The 11,507-nt window shown below is 35.1% G+C and overlaps 1 protein-coding gene across 1 annotated transcript in view; it reads right to left on the bottom strand.

Annotated features, from left to right (window-relative positions):
* Window positions 1–478: 478 nt before the first annotated feature.
* The window catches only part of LOC109098941 (segment polarity protein dishevelled homolog DVL-1-like), a 30,772-nt gene continuing 19,743 nt past the window's right edge, over window positions 479–11,507 (bottom strand). The window contains exons 5-15 of the mRNA XM_042734165.1: window positions 8,865–9,003; window positions 8,619–8,712; window positions 8,216–8,285; window positions 7,995–8,134; window positions 6,085–6,161; window positions 5,935–6,002; window positions 5,749–5,826; window positions 5,534–5,668; window positions 5,144–5,311; window positions 4,290–4,508; window positions 479–1,278 (exon numbers count right to left, since the gene is read on the bottom strand). Of these exons, the coding sequence (XP_042590099.1) occupies window positions 779–1,278; window positions 4,290–4,508; window positions 5,144–5,311; window positions 5,534–5,668; window positions 5,749–5,826; window positions 5,935–6,002; window positions 6,085–6,161; window positions 7,995–8,134; window positions 8,216–8,285; window positions 8,619–8,712; window positions 8,865–9,003 (1,688 nt within the window). The 3' untranslated portion in view covers window positions 479–778. The remainder of the gene's footprint in view (window positions 1,279–4,289; window positions 4,509–5,143; window positions 5,312–5,533; window positions 5,669–5,748; window positions 5,827–5,934; window positions 6,003–6,084; window positions 6,162–7,994; window positions 8,135–8,215; window positions 8,286–8,618; window positions 8,713–8,864; window positions 9,004–11,507) is intronic.

Raw genomic sequence — 11,507 nt, 5'->3', positions numbered from 1 at the left:
GATTAAAAATGTGGCTGCTGGTGTGCTATTTTATTGCTAAATGTTTAATACTGGTCTAAAAAGCTGTGCTGACCCCAATTTATAATATAAACCTTTTGTGTATGTGTTTTGTTAATGGTGACAGAAATAAACAATAAAATAGTTTATTTCTCCTTTTTTGTTGCCATACTTGTGGATGTACACTGCTGTTTAAATGTTTGGGTCAGTATATATATATATATATATAATTTTTGCAATTTTTGAAGTGACCGAAAAAAACATTTAAAATGTTACAAAAGATTTCTATTCCGAATTAATGCTGTTTTTTATGTCATTTTATATTCTTCAAAGAATCCTGAAAAAAAAAAAACGTACCACATTTTCCACAAAATTAAGGTTACATTAACTTTTTTCAACATTCCTAAGAAGAAATGACTTCTGAACATTTATTTTGCCATCACAAAAATAAATTATATATTAAAATAAACTGTTGTTTTAATTTGTAATACTATTTCACAATATTACAGTTCTTACTGTAATTTTGATCAAATAAATGCAGAGACTTCTTTCAAAAACATTAAAAAAAAATCTGACCGATGCCAAACTTTTGAACAGTAGTGTATGCAGGTATTTGCCCTCTGCTAAACACATGATTATCTAAACACATCTGTTCCTCAACCTTCCACGGAAACTTGTAACTACAGCACAGCCACATTTGCCGTTGGTAAAAGTTGAGCATATATTCATGGCTCATCCTGTAAGATTTTACTGTACTGTCATTTATTATTTGTTCATCGGATTACATTATATCCACAAAAAACTCACAAGGGTTGCCCATGGCATGCTGGAAAGACTGGCGACTGGCGGTGAGCTCAGGTGGTATGGCCCCTATTTCCCTCACTGGAGGGGCACCTGGGGGACCGCTGCTGATAGCCCCCTTAGGGGTCAATCTGGCCAAGCTGTATGGAGGAGGCAGGCCTGGGGGTCCGTAAGAGGAAGCGTGGCTCCATTCGCTTAACGCACAAGAGGTGTGGCCATACTTGGAAAAGGGAGCGTGACTGTAGGAGAAGGATGTACGGCTGTGCTGGGACGGGACACGGGAATGAGTGTAGCTGCGAGATGAGAGAGCATGGCTCCAGTGGCTCAACTGGCTGGCTGAACGCTCAACCCGCCTCCCACCTGCTCGCTTGCCTGAATCCGATTCGCTGCCGCCGCTACCTGCTGATTTGCGGCCCTTGTCCCTTGGCACAGGGCGCTGGCTCCTCCCAGCACTAGGGTTGGAACTACTGCTTCGACTTCCTGAAAAATAAACAGAGGTTTTTATGGTTATTTGGAGAACAAGCAGTGATACTGCAAAGGAATAAATCATCCTAATGTATTTTATTCTTCAGTCTTTACATTACAACAGATTTCAAGGTTAACCTGACAAAGAAAAACAAAAATTGTGGTTGTGGACAGCAGGAAAAAATAAATATTTATAGACTGCAAGTAACTACACAGTTTGGGGTTGGTTAGGTTTTTTAATGTTTTTAAAAGTATCTTATGATCAGAAAGACAATCTTGTGACATATTACAATTTAAAATAAAGGTTTTCAATTTTAATATAAAAATATAATTTATTCCTGTGATGGCAAATCTGAATTTTCAGCAGTCATAATTCCCGACTTGAGAGTCACATGATCTTTCAGAAATCATTCTAATTTGCTGATTTGGTCTTCAAAAAAACATTTCCTATTGTTAGCAGTGTAGAAAACAGTTTTGACTCTTAATATTATTGTAAAAACCTGAATTTTTTATGAATAGAAGGTTCAAAACAAACAACAGCATTTATTTAAATGCCTGCTGTCACTTTTGGTCAAATTAATGCAGGTTTTCTGCATAAAAGTTTTAATTTCTTTAAAAAAAGTGTTGATTGATAATTGATTGATGATGTCATAGGCTGTGTCGAATCAAACTCAGTATTGAGTTCTGTCACTTAGCAGAATCTATCTTCATCCTTAAAAAACCATAAACAACACAGTTCAACATAAACTAAAATGAAATCTATAATACACAGGCTCACTTGCTGTAAAAAAGTAATGAACAATGTAATTATTATTTTTATTATTTTTTCATTTTGTTGGGCGTATGCAGCTATTGTTAACATAAAAAAATTATACTGTTTGATTTGAACAATTTTGGTACTGACAACAAATGTAATATCTGGATCTTTAAGCAAAACTAATCAGTGCTCCCTCCTTTAGTATCTAAAGTAACAGCTCATAAGTTTGCAGTTAATAAAGATCTGCCAACGCTTCTGCATTTCTTGCTCTTCATTCAGTCATGCCACGATCCAAGAGAATGATTAAAATCTGATGAAAAATGATGGCAATTAAAGCGCTGATGAAATACATCTATCAGATGTGCAATTAAAACTGGATGACATGAGACGTGAGTCAAGTGATGATGCAAATGAGTTCATGAGGTGCGCCATCCTGAATTTAAAACACTGTCAAACAAAAGCCACATTATTCCACTCTTACATAACAGGCATGGCAAAGCTTTACATACACATATGGGATCTGCATTGATATTGTCATGTGCATTCCCTAGACTAGTGTGTATGCATCTCATTTTTTTCCACAACACATGACATGCTGAGAAATACAGAAGACGAGAGGCGAGGCAGCAGAATAAATCCAGCAACAGAAATACCCCAGTCATGGAGGGAGACATGACTGTAAGAGAGAGAAAGATATAGGGAGAGAGAGAGAGAGAGAGAGAGAGAGAGAGGCTGCCTTACCGGACACCCCAGGGTTGGGACTACCTCCTTCATCAGTCTGCCATTGCACAGCAGAAATAAACAGGAAACAACACAGTTAAGCCGTCTGTCTATCTTAACACCAGAAGCTCTATCAAGTACAAATCATCCTCACAGCCTAAGTGCATTACTGGAATCTGCTCAGTAAAAATAAAATCTTATATGTACTCATATAAGATATTTATTTACATGTTGTGATGATATGTTAGATTTTACAGTAATATAGTGATATGTAGGGTGGTCAGAATGCCAACATTTCAGTTGTTGATACCAGTTGGACTGAAATTTAGTGCACAGTGCTTTATTTAGTTAAAAGTTTAAAATTAAAGTTACATCATAAAAATATTTTTAAAAAGTCTTCAATAATTTCTCTGTTAAATCAACTCAATTAAATAATTGTTTAAGTAATCAGAGCTCAGTATTTTTTTTTTTTTATTTCATGTCAGTATTGTTTGATTAATATCTTATACATAGATATTTTATACTGAATGGAATCAGTGTATTGAATATACTTTTGACATCCCATGTGATATCTATTTAAAAAAAATACCAACACTACCATTCGAAAGTTTGGGGTCAGTAACGTTTTTTTTTTTTTAAGAAATTAATACTGTTATCCAGTAAGGATGCATTCAAATGGTAACATTTCAACAAAAATATATCTGAAAAAAGAATAAAACTTTTTTCAACATTGAGGATAAAAATGTTTTTTGAGCACCAAATCAACATAATACAATAACTTTGCCATAACTGGAATAAATTACATTTTAAAATATATTCAAAAAGAAAACTGGTCTTTAAATTGTTATAATATTTCATTATATAACTGTTTTTAATGATAACTGCAGCCTTGGTGAGCATAAGAGGCTTCTATCAAAAACATTTTTAAAAATCTTACCAACCCCAAACTTATGTACGGTAGTGCAGATATAGTATATAAAATCCATGTACTTTAAATATTTAAATGTTTTTTCACACAGCCAAGCATCTGCTCTAATATTATTTTCTTTGACTGCTATCCATATGCTGCAAACCTCACAACACACCCAAACCTTCACTCAGGAGATGGCAGATCACTCCAACTGCTCTTTACAGGCAACTCACGAACACATACACAACAGGCTGCTGAGTTTCCTTCCTGACATCTTCACTGAGTTAGTGCGTGGCATGTGTGAAATGAGCAACAGGTTATGCATTAATGTGAAGCAGTGGATTGAGATGGATGTGTTTGTGCAATGCATCAGCGTTGAAGGCAAAAAGCACTAGAGAATGAGATGAATGCAAGCACTGCAGATGAAATCATGACAAGAGCTAAAATCAATTCTTAAAATGTTGAGGACAATAAACTGAGAGATGCCTGAACGGTTTTAAATGTATAGTCTTAAGAGACCCCATAAAATACTATAGTAACTACAAGATCTTATTTTTTCTAGTTTTGAACTAGGCTGATATTTATTTCGGAAGCTCTTACTGTGATGTCTTAAGTGATGGATAACCTTTCCGTACTCACCCTCACTGTGATGACTTCCTGCGCTGCCACTGTGGAAACTGTGGCAGGGGTCGGAATATCCTGGGGGGAAACCAGAGGGTGGTGTGGAGAAGGGTGGGTAGGGAAAGGGCTGGCCGCCCATGGGCCATGGGTTTGTGGACGGAGGGGGGAGAGGGGCCAATGTGTCCTGCTCTGAACCAGCACCACTCGAGCCCTCATTCAAGTTGAGTGTAGCCATATCTAAGAAGAAAGAAGCGAATATAAAGAGGTTAAATGTACCTTTTAAATGGATCGGTATAAAACTTAAAGGAATAGTTCAGCCAAAAATTGAATTTGGCTGAAAATATATTTGTTATTTTTTTTTTAATAACAGATTTAGAGTCATTTTTTATTACATCACTTGATCACAAATGGATCCTCTGCAGTGAATGGGTGCCATCAGAATGAGAGTCCAAACAGCTGATAAAAACATCACTAAGTTAACATCTTGTGAAGTGAAAAGCTTCTTGTAAGAATGGGATCCATCTTTAAACCCTAATAACATCAAAATCCATCTACATATCAGACTGTTTTTGCTTGTAAATGGTGCTTGATCTGTGCATATTTCTCACCTGATTAAAGAAAGCAATATTATAGATAGAGGCTGGAGCTAATGGTTTGAAGATGTCTTAGTGATGCATTTATTACAAACATGCAGCTTTCCACTTGACAAAACATTAATTTGTGTTAGACTGTTGTGTGGATATCTGTCATATTTTTTTTATCAGTTGATTATCAGTTTAAGAAACAAACGGCCTGATGGTGAATAAAATTTCACCTAATTTTAATATTTGGGTGAACTATTCCTTTAAAGGAAATGTAGAGATGTGTTGTACTTTGGCAGAGATCTCCAAATGTGTAGTAGCACTGTTCAGAGAAGGTGATCTTGTTGACAGTGTGTCTGAGATAGCCATGTTTCAGCAGACTGCTGGCGTATTTTCTGGCATCCCGTCGGTCTTTGAATCCCTCGACCCGTGAGTACAGCCAGTCTACTACATCACCTCCTGTAACGTGAGATCCAGACAGATTACAAATAAAAACCTATACACCAGGTATATTTAGTTATCTAATCCCATGAAAAACTAACAACATAGAAACATTTCTGTTAACTGAAATAAAGTAAAATATAGAAGAAAAAAAACTTTAACAGTCTAATATAACAAGCATCATTTTTGTAACATTAACAGTAATAAAATCTCACAAACAGGAAGAAAAAGAGAGCTCACCTATAACAGCATTAGCTATAGTAATCTTCAGCCACATTCTGTCCCTTATTTCTAGTCCTGAGTCTGGGAGCTGCATCACCTTTACAATAGTAGCCATGTCTGTCTTTCCCACTGTAAGAGGGAGATCGTCAAACTCTGTGAAAGACAACAAGATGATTAGCATCACGCTTTGCAAAAAGAAGATGCTGTGATCTGTCAGAAAGAAAAGACTGTACCGTTTTGTGGGTAAGATCCTGTAAGTGCAGTTGTGTGGGAAATCCATGCTGCCGGGTCAATGGGTCTAACTGGTTCCGCTTTGGAAAAGAAAAAACAGAGTAAGTCCGAGAAGATGGATAAGTATGTCTGTGCCTGGGTTCTGTGTATCTGAAAGAAATGTAAACAAAGCATTTGTGTATACTGACCTCTGGGTATTGTAAAGTAACTGCGAGGGGAAGGGTCCCAGCATTTGGCAACAGTGAGACTGATGGGCCTACAGAGGACAAGTACAATAGTTAGTTAAAACACACTTACATCTAAAACAATTCTGACATCTTGCTTCTGTTCATTCTTACCCATTCTTTGAGACAATCTCTCTGAGGATCCTGACTGCATCATCATTGCTCATGTTTTCAAAGTTCACGTCATTTACCTGCAAGTCAAAATGTGGCATAAACATACATTACCATTTTGAATATTAATTATTTACAATATATTTATAACTATTTTAAATTATTATGAGGCACCAGCAAATTTCCAAGAGGGCCTCAATATGAGTTAAAATTATTTAAACCATTAATTGTATTAAAATTATTTTTAAAATATATTTAAAAGTGTGATTTATATACTTGCAAATATCTTGCAAATTAATACCAATATAAAAAGTTATTTTTTTTTTATAATGAATATACATTTTCTTCTATGTATGCCAAGCACTATAATGTAGGTAAATTTTTTTAAAAAAAATATTAATATGAGTGCCTTTGAATATTGTTTTGAACTTTGTAGGAGTCAAAAAGGCATAATATATTTGGCAACAAATGGTTGAAAATGTAACCCTTTTAAATCATTTCAGAGTTTACCTATAAACCTAGTATAAACTCAGATCCTCAGCACTATTTTTAAATTACACACAAGCCAACCGGGACCTTCTACATTCCTGTATATAAAAACAGCAACAAATTTGTATTTAACTGACCTAATACTCATACCTTAAGGTAATGTTCCTAATATCAGTGTGCTACACTGTGCCATGCCGATATAAAGCTGCAGTCTAATCCATAACTATTACTGTAATCTGCTGCTCAACAGGGATCAGCAGCTGCTGCAGGCATTGAAGGCTGCGTCTGCATCTACAGACGATCGCTAAAGCCACAGAGCACGGAGCCAGAGGCCAAATTTCATCCCTAAAAACTAATGTAAATACAAGCCGCATGTTCCTGCAGTATATAATCGCTTTAATACACCACAGTATCTTCAAACGGCAGAGCCAATCCATTGCATTATACTAATCTGCTTTTCAAACAAGGAGTAAAAAACTGAACTATTAGGTGTTTTTACAGACAGTCCACACAAAAATTTACATTTTGTCTCATTTGCTCACCCTCATGTCATTCAAAGGAAGATATTTTGAAGAATGTTGGTAAGCAAGTAGTTTTGGTTCCCATTGACTTAAATTGTGTGGTGAAAAATAAAATGGAAACAAACTGTGTGGTTAACAACATTCTTCAAAACCAGTGTTGGGACCCCTCAACATCTGGCCACATGCAGGCTTCTGATGACAGCGACTCAGAGATGAAGTTTGGACCTTCCCAAGGTACGTCTAGTTATTTATCTATTGTGGTCATTTTTTAGGTAGGGTCAAAAAGTGGTTGGTTTAGATAAACAGCTGTATTCTGTACGTTTAACTCGTGTACAATAATTTTCTTCCAAATACGATAATTTTGAGCTTCTGGTACGATACTTGGACATTTCCAATCTGGCAGCACTGTTCAAAACATTCTTTCATGATTCACAGAAGAAAGTAAGTCATAGAGGTTTGAAACAACATTAAGATGACTAAATAATGACAAAATTTGCATTTTTGGGTGTATTATCCATATAATGCATTTTTATTCTTTTGTTAAACTACAGGCCTACATGACCACTTTAAACTTTTTTTTATCCACTTATAATGTAGTAAAATTATTACATTTAATAATTCAGTAATTTAGTTTTTCATTATTATTTTCCACCATCTCTGAGCCTTTGTCTGCAAAATAAGAGGGAGAACTTTGCTCTTCTAAAATCACAGGCTGCGGTTTTGCTTATTTAGTATTTAAAGCCCCATCTTTTGACAACAGCGTCTTTGCATTTTCTTTTTACATTGTCAAATTTACAAAAACTATTGCTGCTGAAATAAAAAAAATAAATGAAAATTGACTAAACTTATCACAAACAGAAGTAACCTTTCACAAGAAGTTTCATTCTGGACACTAGAACCTACCTGCAGCAGCATGTCGCCTGGCTCTATCCTGCCATCTGCTGCCACCGCTCCTCCCTTCATTATAGAGCCGATGTAGATGCCGCCGTCTCCTCTATCGTTACTTTGGCCCACTATACTGATGCCGAGAAAGTTATATTTCTCTGTGCAAATGAAAGAGAACATGGAAGAGGTGAATTTGTGAAGTACTGTATGTGTACGTGTACAAGGCAAGCTGATCTTACCCATATTAAGGGTAACTGTGATGATGTTGAGGCTCATGGTTGAATCTGTGATACTGCTGAAGGAAGATGACTGTGCAAACAAAACCAGAGGAGATATGTGAGACCCCTAGAAGCCACATACAACAAAAACATCACACACATACACATTTACTTAACTATCTAAATTATATTGTTTTTATGTACAGTACTACCAGTTATAAATATTGTAATTCACAACCTAAACCTAACAGAAAACATTTAGCATTTTCTTCTAAAAACTTTATTTACTTCATTTATATACTATTTTTACATATGAGGACATGCTCAAAAGGATGTTTTTCGGGGGTGTAGCTATTTTCTGGGTACAAATTCATCCCCAAAATATGGTTAAGTAGGTGCACACACACACACACACACGTCTAACCCTGTCGATTTTTGCCACTTTGTGTCGCCGGCGCCTGCGCTTATGTCTCTTCATTAACTGAAAAGAAGAGCTCTGCTCTGTGGAACTGCTCAGCCTGAGAGAGACAAACAGAGGAGAGAAGAATAGATTGATTATTGAACATATAACTATGCTCCAAGAGCCATGGCTAAATAATAATTCAGTTACAATGCTGGCACAAAGTGTCAATGTCAAAAACTTTATGCTTATAATCATTCCAAACCAAACCTGCTGGCATTCTCATCCTCCTCGCTGTCAATGAAGGAGCTTGACTCCAGCTCACTGCTCATCATAGAGCCGCTGTCACAGGCCATGGCTGTGTCCCTCACCACCCGCTCAGATTTAGAGTGACCATTCACACGTGGGACTGAGAACAACGAGCATATACACAGTGAGGATTGTCAAGGCCTTGTTGCAAAAACAAAATACTAACAAAGAGGTACAAATACGTGGATATATTCATGGCTTGATCAAACCTCGAGTGACAAGCTTTAAAAGAAGAAAACATACACTCCCGTGGGCGTGGCTCTGCCTCAGGGTGGCATCTGATTGGCTGGAAGGCTCTGATGAGGCGGCGGCATCCCAGTGAGCTGGGCTTTGTATATTCCCTTTGGTGGAACCCGAAACACTCCAGGAGAGTTGGGTGGCCAGCGCTTCTTTCACTGGGCTGATATCGCTCTCTCATACTGTCTATGATATGCTCACTTACATGCCAGTCTTTTGATTTTTATTTGATTTATTTGCAGTGGTAAATTGGTATAGGTTGGTATCTACCTATAAATTGGTATAGGTAAACTAGTAAGTTTGGTTAACAAAAGACAGGGAGAAGAACAGAAGAGATGCAGGGAACTGCACAACAAACGGAGAACAAAATATGTTTAAAAATGTAATTTATATTACGTATTTTATTTAGGATGGAGAGCAAACCAACTACAAAAGATGGAGATATAGCTCAATGTATCTAGACATAGAGAAGCAATCCTTTACAGAGCCATGTTTGGCTTCCAGCAATGAAATGATAAAGTACTCAATACATCACCACTATTCGTGTGAGCAGCCTATTTAGCCTAAAGATATATAACATGTTTGGAGGGATAATATAACAATACATCATATGTGGTGGATAAAGATATTATTAGATTAGGTTACAATCGACTGAAAACTAGTTCTAGACATGCTAGTCAAAATTGTAGATCATTCCCACTTATTTTATTTTTTGTAGTCTTATAAAATGTACTCTTGAAACTATCAAATAGGGATAAAAAAATATAAAATTAAAATAAAATATATTAAAACAAAATAATACCCTTTTAAAACAGCTTTTAAAGCTATGGTGTTTAAATATTTTTAAATATTGTAAAAATTGTGTTTAAGAAAATCACCTCATATATATATATATATATATATATATATATATATATATATATATATATATATATATATATATATATATATATATATATATATATATATCATCTGTAGATATTAATTTACATTTTTTTCACTGTCTACCCTTTTCACTTGCTCTACCCAAAATACACGTCAATTACGAAAGTCTTCCTGATAAATTAATAATATTGAAACACTACAAAATATATATATATATATATATATATATATATATATATATATATATATATATATATATATATATATATATATATATATATTTAAAATCTGAATACTGTTTATTTGAAATAAAATATGTAAATAAAAAAATGCCTTACCTCAGAAAGCGCTAACGAGAGAAGACCTGCTCTCCGCGGTACACACAAATAAACTAATACTACACAGACAGAGCTCCCGCGGGAGCGCGCAATATGAATTTATTACCCGCCCCTTCTGTTCGCGCGCTGCCATTCATCAACAGCGGCACTTGGGACTGTGCGCGCGACTGTTTCGACTTTTGCGTCCGATGCTCGAGCGTGAGACCATGTGCAATTACAATTTACGAGCAACATATGACCACGACGAGATAATGGAGCTTGTTCACAAACCCCACGAGGCGAGAAAAGAACCTGTAAAGTAATTTGAGGATAAAATATATACTGTCTGAAATGTAAAGTTATCTTTGAAAATAAATAAATAATTAAATACTTAATAAATGTTACGCCTGACTTTTCTTCACGTTCTTCAAATACACGTCTACATTTTAGCTAATTAAATAATTGTATTTATTTACTTTATTACTACTTTATTTAATACTAAATATTGTAATATTTAATCAATGTTGTATTTCCTGGAAAAAACATAAATAAATAACTCCATGTTCTCTAAATATAGAATACATTTTTTTTATTTTTTTTTTTCGATATGTGACCCTGGGCCACAAAACCAGTCATAAGAGTAATTTTTTTTTAAAAATTGAGATTTATACATCATCTGAAAGCTGAATAAATAAGCTTTCCATTGAGGTGTGGTTTTAGGATAGGACAATATTTGGCCAAGATACAACTAAAAAATCTGTAATCTGAGGGTGCAAAAAAAAAAATTTAATATTGAGAAAATTGCCTTTAAAGTTGTCCAAATGAAGTCCTTATCAATGCATATTACTAATCATAAATTATATTTTGATATATTTACGGAACATTACATATCTTTATAGAACATGATCTTTATTTAATATCCTAAAGATTTTTGACATAAAATAAAAAATTATCATTTATCATCTATAACTACAAATATACCCATGTGACTTACGACTGGTTTTGTGGTCCAGGGTCACTTATTAATTAATTTATTTTCGTAACAATACATTGCTAGCTATTTGGACGTCTTGTTATATATGTAAATGCTTTGTGTTGGGTGTTTAGCATTGGGGGAAAAATATACATATATGCATGCATACATACATACATAAATCCACATCTG

This window comes from Cyprinus carpio, chromosome B11 (genome assembly GCF_018340385.1).
Source record: "Cyprinus carpio isolate SPL01 chromosome B11, ASM1834038v1, whole genome shotgun sequence".
NCBI lineage: Eukaryota > Metazoa > Chordata > Actinopteri > Cypriniformes > Cyprinidae > Cyprinus > Cyprinus carpio.
Note: the sequence above shows the minus strand (reverse complement) of the source record. Positions and strands in the feature narration are given on the sequence as shown.